Genomic DNA, 15,789 nt, shown 5'->3' on the forward strand with positions numbered 1-15,789 from the left:
TTTATAACCGAGTCCGAACGGCGTGCCACAGAGCGACACCTCTTTAGGGAGAAGTTTTCACATGGAAAAGTCTCTCACAAATGTCGCCACCTTTAGGAGGAGTAACCATCGGACATGCTATCCTCTGCGCTACAGTGGCCTCCACGTAGCAAGTAGAGTAGTTACTTTATTTTTTTGAACAAAAAAATTAAGTACAAGATTTTTAAAAATTCCAAACTTTTAAAATTCCAAACTTCAATCGCAAAATCTTCTAAACCCATAATACAATACGAAAAAATGAAAGCTACTCCCCAAAAACTAATTTCTCAGTATGCTTAGCACTGGAAATCGCAATAAATAAAGCTTAATACTGCTCTCTATCGAATGTTAATGGATCTGTGTTATTTTTGCTTCGACAAACCTTAAATCTATATGAAAAAAAATTATATATATGTATATACAAAATTCTTTATACCTTAGCTGATTGCAAAATGTGTACTCCAAAAGATTTTTTTTGTTTGTTTTTTTTCTCATGAATTTTTTCTATTTTTGGAATGAAAATACAAAACACCACAGAAATATTGCATTCTACACACCTCAACGAACATTGTTGAGATGAATAAATAAAATTGTTGGATGGAATGGTTGAATGAAGTTCTTTTTGTTGGCATAATAGAACGAAAAAAAAAAATAAATAAAATAAATAAAAAATTATATATGAATGCGAACCCAAATGATGATGAAGATTGTGATGGTGATGGGAATGGGAATGATTACCAGCCATAAAGACATTCCTTAATGCATACGTGACGCGTGAATTGTATTTTAAGAGAGTCCGAGACCTGCCAACCAACGAACAAACGACCGTCTGAACGACGCATCCATCCATCTATCCAATCATCGGTCATACCAGGCGGTTAATTTGTTCATTTTTTGAATATTTGCAAATATTATTATTGTTATAATTAATTGTTTTTATTGTTGTCGTTGTTGTTGTTGTTTTTCCTCTTCTTTGAGAAGAAGCGACGAAAATTAAACTTACGAACAGTGTGTGGTGGCGCCGCAATAATTTCTGTTGCTGTTCATCTTTGGATGAGGGTTTAGGTGTGCGTTGTGCGTCCGTGTATTTGTGCTTTTGTTTTGCAAAAGCTAACAAAAAATAATGAACGGCGTCGGCAACGGCGGCACACCCACCTCTTGCCCGCCTGGTTATCCCGCTGCTTCGTACTGCTGCCTCCGCTTCTATTCGTTAACCTAATTCTGTTTTTTTGTTTGTATTTTTGTTTTTTTTTTTTTTTGCAATACATCAGCCTCACGTATGCCGCTATGGTGTGATGGAACAAATAAACGTTTCGGTTTGTTGGCGCCGCTTTTATATTTTCGCGTTTTTTTTTCTTTTCTAAAAAAACACCATCAAAAAAAATCCATTGAACGTATAAAGCAATGAAACAAGAATTTCTGTGTGTAAATATTTAGGGTGTTTGTTTTGGCTTTTGTTTTTTTTTGTTCATTTTGCTCGTCCTTCACACAACATTTGTGTCCGTTTGTTTGTTTTTTGTTTTTGGTCTTGTCACCGCTGCGTCCCCCCAGTTCTGCTGCTGGTTGGGTGGCAGCATGGGCCACACATGCAACAGCTTTGCAAAAAAAAAACAAAAAAATTTGTGGCCAGGCTGTGAATAACGCGTCAGTGGTTCCGTTTAGATTTCTTCCTTGATTTGCACGCAAAGTGCACATTTTCACAAATGATGATGATGGTGATGACGATAATCACAGCCATGGGATTTACGATATTTATTTCATGTTTGTTTTTGTTTTGTTGTTTCTACTGTTGGCGCTGGTACCACAAATTGCATTTGGAATTTTGATTTTCATTTAGTCATTAGTATAAATGACCAACATGAAAATGAACAAATTCAAGGCAAAACGAATTCTTAGACCTTTTTTTGTGCTAAAGTCAAATTATTAGAAATTTTATAATAAAGAATAGACCTTAAGGTCATTCGCACTTGAAGAAGTGCACAAAATAGGATAAATGAATAAAAATGGGATAATAGCATCCATAAGATGGAAAAGCATGATAGAATGCCGACATTACCTCCCTGCAAAAAGTGCGATGGATTGACAGAGGCATCACAACGAAAACAAGTTGATGCGATGTACTATAGCCTAATTTCTATACACCAGCCACGTATGTGCCCATGCCCCAACAGAAGACAAGATCGAACAGACCAAGAAATATTTTAGAAGCGCCTAGAGAGAAGATATGAACGCTGCGCCGCATATTACATTAAAATTGCACTAAGATACATATTTTAATGCAAATATAGGAAGGAATAATCATCCTTATTCCCGTTGTCGAAGGCGAAAATCGACAGCAGTCGTACTCGAAGGTGAATTTTTTAACATTTCGTGGTATTCTGTTATTTATTCGCCTACAACAGTTTGATATAAGAAAAATTTTGGGGTAAATAAAAAATTAATATAAAAGTAGGTTCCATACTCTTTCGACAAACAGGCGCAATGTTGTTTAGAATGCAGTTAACTTATATATCTATCGTTTCCGTTAAGGTTGACAGTCGAATTTGACTTATGTGATATCAAAAATTTAAACGAATTTTCGTCTTTGCCAAAAATAATCTCTGTTAAAGCCACTTCAACAGCGAACAACTCCAGACAACAAGATTATTTTAACAGGGCCATCTGCAGCATTTTTTAGCATTACCCTATGTTACATTAATTAAATTGGCAACGCCACAACAAATTATCATGATGATCTATCATCTGTTTTTTCGCTGGCGTCTGTCATGGTCCTTAGTCATCAATACATCTTGCATTGAAACATAAAGTGAAAAGTTTTATTTTCTTTTTTTTAAGTGGCATTGCAGTCTTGCAAGGCAAGGAGTATGTTGAAGCCACTTCAACAGTGAAAAACTCCAGACAACAAGTTTATTTTAACAGCGCCATCTGCAGCATTTTGTAGAATTACCCTATGTTACATTAAATTAATTGGCAACGCCACAACAAATTATCATGATGATCTATCATCTGTTTTTTCGCGTCTGTCATGGTCCTTAGTCATCAATACATCTTGCACTGAAACATAAAGTGAAAAGTTTTATTATCTTTTTTTTTTAAGTTCCCCCATATTGGAGCGAACTTAAACAATATCATTTTGTAAAAATGTCGTCATTCGAGTACACCATCGCCAAGCAGAATAGGGGGGAATAACTTTGAGCCAACGTTTAGAAAATTTTACCTCCACGAGGGGACGTAAGGTAAATGGACATCGCATATTTTCATTAATAGACTCGTTCAGTGGCGCGGACAGAGGAGATAGGTGGCAAAAATCAACATTTTCATGTGTGCCTACGAAATTTTGAAAGAATCTATCTGACATAAAATCTTCCAATGATTTCAAAAATTTTACGTATAGAAATGTCAGATTTTTAGTTTAGGAGGTATGACCGTTGAAAGTTAAACAATTTTCGATTTTCAAAAAACATTAAATTTTTAGATAATTTGGTCCGTTTCCAAGTGTAATACATATCTCGAAAACTATTGGGTTGCCCAAAAAGTAATTGCGGATTTTTTAAAAGAAAGTAAATGCATTTTTAATAAAACTTAGAATAAACTTTAATCAAATATACTTTTTTTACACTTTTTTTCTAAAGCAAGCTAAAAGTAACAGCTGATAACTGACAGAAGAAAGAATGCAATTACAGAGTCACAAGCTGTGAAAAAATTTGTCAAAGCCGACTATATGAAAAATCCGCATTTACTTTTTGGGCAACCCAATAGATAAAGAATTGCCATTAATAAATGTGGAATTCTCAAAGAAAATAATTTCAAAATACGTTTTTTGATTGACCCTTAACATAACTCAAAAGAGTTTAGCTGCCCGTACTTGCCCAATTTTCGTTTAGAGGCGAAAAATGTAAAAAAGACATGTTTCAAAAAGTGTTTGGAAGACTTGACCCACAGTCGAAAAATCTTTGGAATAATTCTATAACATTTGAACAGATAAATTTATTTACACTAAACTTGACATAGTAAATGTTGAGACAGCTTCAAAAAGTATGCAAAATTTAGAAACCATAATAGGTCCAGGACCTGACATGGAGCGTTTATGTTGATCGCCGCGATCATTTCAAATTTTGAAAAACTGCCAAATAGGCCGATTGTCATGATTCTTTATGTAAAACATAGAGCTCGTGAAAACCTGCAAAAAACATGTCTAGATGTCTGAAATATCTTCGAGTATAACGGTTTATGAGATTTTTTTGAAGATTTCAGTCAAGGTATCGTCGACATTTTTCGAATTGTGGCACTATTTCTTAACAACCAAATCAAATTACACCTTTAGAAAAGCTAAACATTCTCCGAATAATAAAAAAATCTGAAAAATAGAATATTAAAGCCTTACAAAAGGAGAAACAAAACTAAAAGTAGCACCCTTTTTAAACACTCGTTTCATAGGCCGAACACTCATATGCCGTTTAAAAAATTCAATTATCTTATTCAGTTCAAATGATATGATTTTTGCAACGAAAAAACTCAAACCGCGCCACTATATGTCGTCGGGTAAACGTCGAGAACCGAATTTATCAGCTATTTAGACAAACGGCCGATCCGAAGAGCCAAGGTCGATTCGGATATTTATCTTGTTCTGTTGTTATGGCTTTTCAGATCACTGGAGAAATCTGTTCAGATTTAGATATAGCTCCCATATAAATGTATCTCTCAATAAACTCTTTTAGGACCTAATCAAAATTTTGTATAACTATTTCCCGTAGGACTCTAAGAATACTTATGGATTTTGGTCAAAATTCAACATTTCAAATTTAAACAAATTTTAATTTCTACGACTTAGTCTGCACACCCAATGTGGTGTAGAAAGCATTGTGGGCAAAAAGGCATTGGAGACGATGTCGATGCGGTGTTGGCGGCCCGATTAGAATGCCACGATATATTTGAACTGTCAGGTGGCGTTGAAGATTCTGGCATCAGACTAATAAGAGACTGATTTGAAAATACAAAGTTCTTCTTTGCACAAGGCAGCAGGAGTCGATGGGTTGCCAGCAGACTTATGTTCAATACCGGAGGCGACACGCTGATTAGATCAGGTGGAAGTCATTGTGGTTGTGAAAGCATTGGAGACTATGTCGATGGCTGCCCGATTAGAGTATCACGATATATGTGGCGTTGAAGGTTCTGGCATCAGGCCATATGAGGAAGAGACTGATTTTAAAATTCAAAGTGCTTCTTGGAACCATGGGAAAGGCAGCCAGGCTTTTCTGGGTATCGGAACATCAAGAGGTGGCGGCAAAACGAAGCGGCCGGGGAACGCTTATTTTCGCAGATCGTGCCATGGACTACGTTAGCCTTCCACTGTGCGATCTTCTTGGTAGAGAGGACGCCTTCTACGATGACTGATGCTGTATATTGCATATTGGCAAAGGCCCTATGACCGAGTATTTCGCGGACGTCGCTTATTCTGGAATTGGGGAAGCATGACTTAGGTCTGCCCATAGGAGACCTGAGGCTTTTCTGGGTATCGGAACATCAAGGGGTGGCGGCGAAACGAAGCGGCCGGAGAACGCTAATTTTCGCAGATCGTGCCATGGAATCAGTGAGCCTTCCACTGTGCGATCTTCTTGGTAGAGAAGACGCTTTCTACGATGACTGGTGCTGTATGTTGCATGTTGGCAAAGGCCCTATGACCGAATATTTCGCGGACTTCGTTTATCCTGAAGTTCAGAAAGCATGACTTAGGTCTGCCCATAGAAGACCCCACTGGCCATTGCGCAACGTCAGGTCCTTGACGCACCGCTGGACGCAGGGAAAGACAAACTTTTGCAGGGTATGCGATGACGAAGTAGATTTGAAGACAGTCGAGAATTTTTTGGTTTCACCTTTTTCACAAAAGGTTAAGCATGAACACCTTTTGTCGAGCCTGCGTTACCTCCAGGCAATTGCGTTCCAACTTTACCTATTTCAGACATACCAAATCCTAAAAAGGGCAAAAGTTCGTCTGTTACCAGATTCGGTTTTGCTAAAAGGGTAGTTCCGATAGCCCTAAGCGTTTAAAGTCAAAGTCTGATTAACACGCAATTCCTGCATTCTTGGCCAATAAATAAACCAAGAATGGTTCAAATCGATCCATAACCTGATATACAATAGCTGCCATATAAACCGATATCGGATCTCGAATTTTTGAGCCTATAGAGGGCCCAACACTTATCCGATTTGACTGAAATTTTGCATGAAGTTTTTGGTTTTGACTTTCAATAACAATGCTAAGTATAGTTCGAATCGGTTCATAACCTGACATAGCGTTCATATAAACCGTTCTCCCGATTATACTTCTCAATAAAAATTGGAATGAGTCTGTACGAATCGTTTAATACCAAACGAGGTTTTAGATAAGGAGACAGTATATGATGTGATCTCTTGCGGATGTGAATAAGCATGGTGCATTATATAGGGCGAGAACTGGGACCGGTCCCTGTCACCAGAGCACCTATCCCGTGACAGGTTTGAGACCTGTCCCATTTCCCGTAGGGTAGCTATATGCCTCTGCGAGCAACAACGATTTTAGGGGTCGGTCACTAGAGCAGTAAATTCGGCACTTAATAGACCGAGAAAGACTCAGGCAGTCAATGGAGATAAAACAAAGTTGATGGTATCAACGTTGAGAACCCCGTTAAATGTATCAACACTCAGAATTCCAATTGGTTAATGGATGCTACTTCAAACATCAAAGGATATTTTCTTGTAAATTACAATCGAAATGTTTAAAGGACACAGCCATTTGCTTAGAATTTGTATGTTTCTTGATTCTTGGTCATGCATTACATGAAAAATTATTTTCTTTCGTTTCAGGATTACCTTTTCAAAACTACGGCAACTCTACGTCTTTCGGAAGTTCAGAAGCCGACGGCATTTCCAGCATACGAAAAACAAATTCCAATATCTACGTCCGAATGGCCGAATCACTAACCACTGACGGTTTAGGTATGTACACTTTTCTTAAAAACAAACAGATTTTAGCAAAAGAGAAATCAATATAAAATAAATTGAAACTAAACTTAAGTTTGTGGGTATATAATTTACACACTTTCAGCATAGTGAAGAAGACTTCATTATTAGTCATAAATTTTAAGACTTGAAATGGTCAAGTTCAAGGTTGCTTAATGTTTCCTATTCAATTGATTCAATTTAAACAGCTGTTCCTCGAACTATTGGGTTGCCCAAAAAGTAATTGCGGATTTTTTAAAAGAAAGTAAATGTATTTTTAATAAAACTTAGAATGAACTTTAATCAAATATACTTTTTTTAAACTTTTACAGAAGAAAAAATGCAATTACAGAAAAATCCGCAATTACTTTTTGGGCAACCCAATATAACATCATCTGATTTTGACATACAGCCTGAGGCTCTAGTGCATAGCCTAGTGGTTTTATTTGACTAACTATAAAACAAAAAGCGCACAGAAATTTAAAATCATGTATTGCCAAAAAAAAAAATTTAAACATTGGGAATTGCCAATATTTGTTGTTAATACTTTTTTTTGCTTTTGTTACCCCTTCTTCTCTCAGTGTATTAAGACTCGACTTTGTCAGCATACCCTAAGTAACATGTACCATGTAATAAGCTTTTGTGGGAGGGGGGTTTTACGACTACAGGCCGCAGGAATACGATAAGAATTGCAAAATAATCTTCAAGAAAAGGAAGATGAACTTTGCAATATGTACAAATGACGATATTCACCAGACAATGACTGCCATCAAAGCGACAGCATGGGTATTTGCAACGACAAGTGGCGCTTTGAATTGCTGACGGGCGGCGAAATAGTCATACGATGATTTTTTCTTTTGCGAAACGAAATCAACTCAGTTCAGTATTTGTACAATATATTCATCATAAAACACCACAATTGATATCAGCAGCAATACAAAAAGTGGCAACAGCATCACCATAATCAAGTAATTGATGGTGTTGTTGTTGTGTTTGTGTATGTATGTATTTTTTTAACTGACATATTGCTTGATGTTAATTGAACAGCCATCCATCCATCCATCCAATTATTCGACATCATGTACTGGAATGATTGCGAAGGCGGTACTTTGAAAATGCAATGCAACATAACATGTCTACACACACACTCGCGCTCACTTAGTGATAAAGTTGAGGGGGTACTGAAATATAAAGGCTTGTAAAAGGAAGTATTATATATATGGCCCACATGATTTGTTCTAGCTTAAGGGTACTAAATTTAGTACCATGTTTTATGACAATTAGAAGAACAAAAGGTTTTTTATGCCCATAGCATGGTGGAGGGCATGTAACACATGGAAATATTGTTTTAAGACCCCATAAAGTATATATATATTCTAGATTACCTTGTTTTTTCGGGATTACAAATGGGCCATATCGGTCCATGTTTTGCCTAGCTGTCATATAAACCGATCTCAGATCTCTAATCCTTGAGTCCCTATATGACGCAATTTTTATCCAATTTGGCTGAAATTTTGCATGAGGTGTTCTGTTTTGAATTCCAATAAATAGAACAAGAATGGTTCAAATCGAAACATAACCTGATGTAGCTGCCATATAAAACTATATTGGGTATTGACTTCTTGAGCCTATAAAGGGCGCAATACTCACCCGAATTGACTGAAACTTTGCATAAAGTTTTTGTTTTTACTTTCAATAACTGTGCCTAAGTATGGTTCGAATCGGTTCATACCCTGACATAGCTGTCATATAAACCGATATCCTGATTATACTTCTTGACCTTCTAGATGGCATAATTCATATTCGATTTGGCTTAAATTTTGCACAGTGACTTTATTTATAACCTTCACTATACGTGACAAATATGGTCTGAATCGGTCCATAACCTGATGTAGCTCCCATATAAACCGATTTCCCGATTTTGCTTCTTGAGCCTATAGAGGGCGCTATTCCTATCCGATTTGGCTGAAATTTTGCATGAAGTTTTTTTGTTTTGTACTAAGTATGGTCCGAATCGGTCCATAACCTGATATAGCTCTCATATAAAACGATCTCCCGAGTTTACTTTTTGAGCCTCTAGAGGGCGTAATTCTTATCCTTTTGAAAATTTTGCACGGTAACTGCTTCTGTAACTTCTAATATGCGTGTCAAATATGGTCTGAATCGGTCCATAACCTAATATAGCTCCCTAATAAACCAATCTCCCGATTTTACTTCTTGAGCCTATAGAGGGCGCAAAACTTATCCGATTTGACTGAAATTTTGCATGAAGTTTTTGTTTTGACTTTCAATAACTGTGCTGAGTATGATCCGAATCGGTTCATAATCTGAAATAGCAGCCATATAAACTGATCTCCCGATTATAGTTCTTGATCCTCTAGAGGGCGTAATTCTCATCCGATTTTTGCACAGTGACTGCTTCTGTGACTTCTAACATACGTGCTAAATTTGGTCCGAATCCGTACATAACCTGATATAGCTCCCATTATAAAACGATCGCCCGATTTTATTTCTTGAGCCTATAGAGAGCGCTGTTCCTAACCGATTTGGCTGAAATTTTACATGAAATTTTTTCTTTTGACTTTCAGTAAATGTGCTAAGTATGGTCCCAATCGGTCCATAACCTCGTATAGCTCCCATATAAAACGAGCTCCCGATTATACTTCTTGATCCTCCGATTTGGCTGAAATTTTGCACAGTGACTTTTTTATGACCTTCAACATACGTTACGAATATAGTCTGAATCGGTTCATAATCTGATATAGATGACATATAAACCGATCTCCCGATTATACTTCTTGATCCTCTAGATGGTGTAATTCTTATACGATTTGGCTGAAATATTCACAATGACATCTACTATGGTCTCCAACATCAGATCCAAGTATGGCCGGAATCGGTTCATAACCTGCTATAGCTCCAATAATATACCAATTCTCATCCAATATCCTTTATTTGTCTATAAAATGATACCGGACAAAGAACTTGGAAAATGCGATCCATGGTGGAGAGTACAAAAGAATTGTTCCGGCCGAACTTAGCACGCTTTTATTTGTTATTATTTCTTATGTTCTTGCCAGGATTCGAACTCGGGTGTTCAACGTCATAGGCAGACATGCTAAGCTCTGCGCTACGGTGATCTTAAAACCTCCTAAATTGAGTACAAGATTGTTTGATTCCTTTTAGCTGAGAGTTGGTAAGGGCCATACCTCTTCTGGAATAACCAGTTCTACAGTTCCCACTTTAAACAGCCCTCTCAGCCCTCTATAAAAGATCTACCTCTAGAAAGCCTTCTGTTTGAATAGACGACTGGGAAGCCCTTGCCAAAGTGTTACTAAGGAAAAATGATTGGTGGCCACATATTAAAAAAGGCCTTCGAAAACGCCAGTTAACCGTCACCGCTTGCTTCCTTATTTATCCAAAATCCCATATGGTCTAAGCTGATGCAATGTTAAGGTATTTTCTGTTTCCTCTCCCTTCCTCTTTATTGCACTTAATAAAAACCATATTCACAGAATATAACACAAATAAAATTTGAAAAGAAAAAACACAAAACAAAAATTCGCACACTTACAATAGCGGCACTGCAAAGTTAAAATATCATCAATATATTGTGGAAAGTGACGACTTGACGCGGCAACCTGGCGCCTAAGAAAACATGACTACTAGTCGCCGAGCCCCTCACCCACACCCAAGTGTTCAGCCCACCCTCCCTTTGGTAGCAGAGCATACCATTAACCAGCAACAGCAGAGTGGTGTTTCATATTGTGCGGCGCTCTGCTGCTCTGAGTGTGAGTGGCTATAATGCCGACAACAAAATTCGTAAGATAAACGACGACAACATGAACAATCAATAAATAAACAAACAAGTGAGCCGACTGAAGACGACGACGTTGATGACTTTGACTAGCAGGCATTGTTGTTACAGTAACGCCGTTCATGAGTCAAAGTTGAAGCGGCACATATCTCTTTCTCTCTCTCGCACTCGCGCTCCCTTTTGGAGATGAATAGTCTATAAGATAATAATAAAGTCATGTTTAATCATCTTAACTCTCATTTTTAATGGAAATTCTAAGACTTGTAAATTTTTTTATAATGCCTTCAACCAAAAACCCAATCCGAGGGTATTGGAATACATAACAGAAACATACAAACTTTCAAACAAAACGATTAAAAATTGTGGCCTCCTGGGTCTTGAGGGCTTCAGAGGGTTGCTTTTATGGCATCTATACCTAAGTATAGAAAATCTTCGCCCGTGCTACATTATTAAGAAGTATTTGTGCAAAATTTCTTGCGGCTAAACCCAGTCTTTCAAAAGAGCCTTCGAATGACATACAGACAGACAGACGGATGAGCTGGCATTGCATTAAAACTCTAGTTATTTTAAGTTGCAACACCATATACATTGTTGCATAAATTGACACTGATGCATATCACAAAGTTGAGAACTTTAATAACAGATACCTACTCTCATTTGCATTTACCACTTAACATACGATACACCCAAACGCATAGTTTAAAACATTGTAGCTAAACACATGCCCATGCACATGATGCTGGACTTTTTGAGAGTAAGGCGAGTAAAAGAATGTCACACACACCAGCATTTATTGTCACCACTACAGCTATCATCTCATAATGATTGAATCGACTTCAGGTGATTTGTATGCGGCGCTTAAAGCTGTAATTGATTATTGATAGACAAGACAGTGGGTATTTTTAGATGGACATATGGATGGATGGATAGATGGATGAATCGATAGAAAGTTAGTTAGTCAGATAACGTGATACCACATATCGTTATTCGAGTGTAATGGGATTAGTTGGAGAAAATATTCGAGATTGACCTACGAACTTTCAGCGGGAACATTTGTATAGCCAAATCCGAACGGTATGCCTCTGACCGATACGTCTTTGCAGATAAGACTGATGACCTCGCAAATAACGCCATTATTACTAAGGAGATAGTCGCAACCACTTAAGCTACACACATTTACTCAAAATTAAAAATTAAGGAAAAAATCTAAGACAATATTTTTAAGATCACTACTACTCTATGCACTACTCTGATGCACTCAATATCAGTGTACGGTCTTTCAGGCAGAGGTCTGTGCCATTGCAGTAGCCGCAAGAGAAATTCTGGCAAGGGGCTTACCGCCCTCGAAACTCAGAACTTATGTGGACAGTCTGGCGGCGCTCAAGGCCTTGGGGTCGAGGATGGTGAGGTCGAGATGCATGGGGGGCTGTTTGGAATCCCTGGACAGGCTCCGGGCCCACGATGTGACGCTGACATGGATTCCTGGGCATGAGGGCATTCCAGGAAATGAGAGGGCGGACGAGTGCGCCAGGAGGGGTTCGTCTGCGACGGGCGGACCAGTCATCGGTCTTGCCTACGTGCCATTTGTCGAGCTACTGAACACATTAGATGGGATAGCCAGGGCGGCATCGGTGGAAGGCGCTATGGCCGGTCATCGACCGGAGGAGGACAAGGGAGTTGCTGGTGTTTGCATTGTTGTACGTATCTGTACGGTACAGCCATAAAAGCATATCCTCTTTTGACCATGTCAAGCACTTTCTTTCGAAAAAAATGGCTGCAAATTTGTTTTGCAGTTTAAAACTTATATATTCTCCTGATTTAGCTGAAACTTGGGCAAGGACTTCTGTTACTTCCAACATCCGTGCTGAGTATGATCCCAATCGGTCTATAAACAGATATAGCACCCATATAAACCGATTCACCGATTTAACTTCTTGAGCCCCTAGAAGCCTCAATTTTCTCCTGATTTAGCTGAAACTTGGCGCAAGGACTTCTGTTACTTCCAACATCCGTGCTGAGTATGATCCCAATCGGTCTATAAACAGATATAGCACCCATATAAACCGATTCCCGGATTTCAACCGATTTGTCTGAAATTTAGAACAAAAACTAGAGTTATGACTTTAAAAATCCATGCCAAGTATGATCCAAATCGGTCAATAAACAGATATAGCCTCCATACAAACCGATCCTCGGATTTGACTTCTTGAGCCCCTGGAAGCTGTAAGTACGGTCCAAATCGGTCTAAAACCTGATATAGCTCCCATATATTCCGATCTCAAAAAAGACACAAATTTGTATACCCACCACCATAGAATGGGGGTATACCAGTCTAGTCATTCCGTGTGTAACACCTCGAAATATTGATCTAGGACCCCATAGGGTATATGTATTCTTGATTGTGTCGACATTCTGAGACGAACTAGCCATGTCCGTCCGTCCGTCTGTCGAAATCATGATAACGGTTGAACGCATAAACTTAGCCGCTTAAATTTTTTCACAGATAATTAATATCGATGCAGGTAGTCGGGGATTGCAAATGGGCCATATTGGTTCAGATTGGAATATAGGTCCCATATAAACCGATCTCTCGATTTGACTTCTTCAGCCCCTGGAAGACACAATTGTCCAATTTGGCTGAAATTTTGCACATAGTGTTATGTTATAACTCCCAACAACTGTGCCAAGTACGGTTCAATTCGGTCTATAACTATGGTGGTGGTTAACCAAGATTTAGTCCGACCGAACTTATCACGCTATTACTTGTTTCAAACTTTTTTCGTTACAACCTTGTAAACTTTTTGAAATACCTACACATATCATTTCAAGCAAGTTTAAAAACACAAGCCAAACCAAGAAAACTAAAACCACCGTACACTGATTTACTTTAATTGCTTGCACTTCTATGGGGCTGAGCGTTTATGTGTGAATTATTGATTAACTGGCAGTCAGTCGTCAAGTCAAAAGCCTCATGTAGAGCTTCTCGCATAGTCAAGTCAATGAATAGCAAGACCATTGATATGACCTTCTAAGTGACAAATCTAAGCAAAATTCCAAGCATACAAAATGAGCCTTAAAGTAATCCTACTACAGCACTTACTTGAATTTCCAGCCATAGTGCAAGGAATGCAATTTGTTTAATATAATATGGAAATCTAAATAAAAAATATTTCAAAGTAATTAAAAAACATTTAAATAATAATTAAATATTATGAAATAAAAAAGACAGTTTCATACAAAAAATTTATAATAATTTTCTTATCTCGCTTTTTTTATTTTTTAAGCCATAGGCCAAAGGCATTTTGTTTTAATTTAATAAAAATTCACGTAATAGATAGTCAATTTACTATAATTGTCTGAAAGGCCATAATTTCATTTATTTGAAGAAAAAAAAACTTAAATGCTTTTTTCCCTACCTTATCTTACTAAAGCCCCCCTTATTTTGTTTTCCTTTTTTTGCTTTTTTTTCGTTTTGATTGAAATTCACGCAATGTCCACTTTATGAGGTCAGATTTGAGTTCATCGCTCATACTTTTCCAATTATAAAAACAAAGTTCCCCCCATTTGTTATGCTGCTGCTGCCATATGTCGCGACGTTAAGGTGTGACGCAGTAGGAGGAGCGTGTAATAAAACAACAAAAACAAATTGACAATGTTGCTCTAAAACGGGGTGAAAACTTGAATACAAATTCTTTTGGTTTTTTTGTCCGCCACTGTAAATTATTGCTATTCCCAGACTGACGCCTTAGTGTGTATATTAAATCGTATTTTTGTTTAAATTAAACTGGCGCCAGACGTATTTAATAACAACTACAGTGGCTGAAACTTACTTGCTAAAATGAAAAAAAAAAAAAAATATAACAATAAACAATAAGCTATGCAAAAATATCTCACAAACGATTCTCTTAAAGGCATAAAGACTAAACTGAACAAAAAAAAAAAACAGACAAAACAAAAAAAAAACAATAACACTTTATAGCGAATGCAAAGGAGATAGTAAAAAAGTTGCTTCTCCGTTTGGAATACTCCGAAAAAATTAACGTGTTCACAGAACTATACCTTTTGCTTTTGCTAATTTGTCATTGCGTTAGTGTTGGTGTTGGTGTTTGTGTGTGTATGTGCGGGGGGTTCAACAAATTAAAATGTTGTTAATGATAGCGCCATGGATAATTGAAAAAAATGTAAATTTGAACTTTGAATTTTAAATTGAAAGAATTTCTAATTAAATTCTTATTTGAAAATGTTGTATAATGAACTTGAGGTGGATTTTTTTTTCTGTGACCTATTCTTATGACTAGTCGGAGGAAAGTCCCGTGTAGTGGCATAGGCTAAAAAATAAGTTTAGAACACAAAACGCCAAGATGCGGATGATGAAATTAGAACATCAACATACAACCGGTCATTTTATCTTTGAAAAATTCCTCAGCTTTTAACCACGGTGCTAGCCTTGAATTGATATCCTTGTATAGTCCTTGATAAGGTTTGTATCCTTGGTTCTGGTATGACTTTTTATAGCCACCACCACAGGATGCGTGGTAAAATTTCATTTAAAACGCATAGAAATATTCATGTTCAACCCTATACATATTGGTAGTTGGTAGAGCTGGCAAAATATCGATAGCATCATCGATATTTTATTTTTTGTCTGAATATCGATTGATATTTTTTCTATCGATACTATGGGCAAGTTTAAATTTTCTGCAACATTGGACAAAAATAAGCGATCCGACACTAAATGTATCCTGTAAAATACATTGCACCTATAGAGGGCGCTATTTTCATCCGATTGCGCTAAAGTTTTGTACAGAGATTTCTCTCATGACTCTCGCAACTGACTTTATTAACTTTGGTTTATTCGGTCTTTACATTGATATTGCTTCTATATAAATCGATATCCTAATTTTTACTTTTCATTTCCGTTTGAAGTATAGGTGATGGGAAATTAACGATAGTATCGATATTTCTTTCTTTCGAAT

The 15,789-nt window shown here is 37.3% G+C and overlaps 1 protein-coding gene across 3 annotated transcripts in view; it reads left to right on the forward strand.

Moving 5' to 3' along the window:
* The window catches only part of LOC106082185 (mothers against decapentaplegic homolog 6), a 102,501-nt gene that overhangs the window by 49,992 nt on the left and 36,720 nt on the right, over positions 1-15,789 (forward strand). For all 3 annotated transcript variants that reach the window (XM_059364164.1, XM_059364163.1, XM_059364165.1), the window contains exon 5: positions 6,862-6,993. In XM_059364164.1, coding sequence (XP_059220147.1) covers positions 6,862-6,993 — 132 coding nt within the window. The remainder of the gene's footprint in view (positions 1-6,861; positions 6,994-15,789) is intronic.

The sequence above is a fragment of the Stomoxys calcitrans genome, chromosome 2 (genome assembly GCF_963082655.1).
Source record: "Stomoxys calcitrans chromosome 2, idStoCalc2.1, whole genome shotgun sequence".
Taxonomy (NCBI): domain Eukaryota; kingdom Metazoa; phylum Arthropoda; class Insecta; order Diptera; family Muscidae; genus Stomoxys; species Stomoxys calcitrans.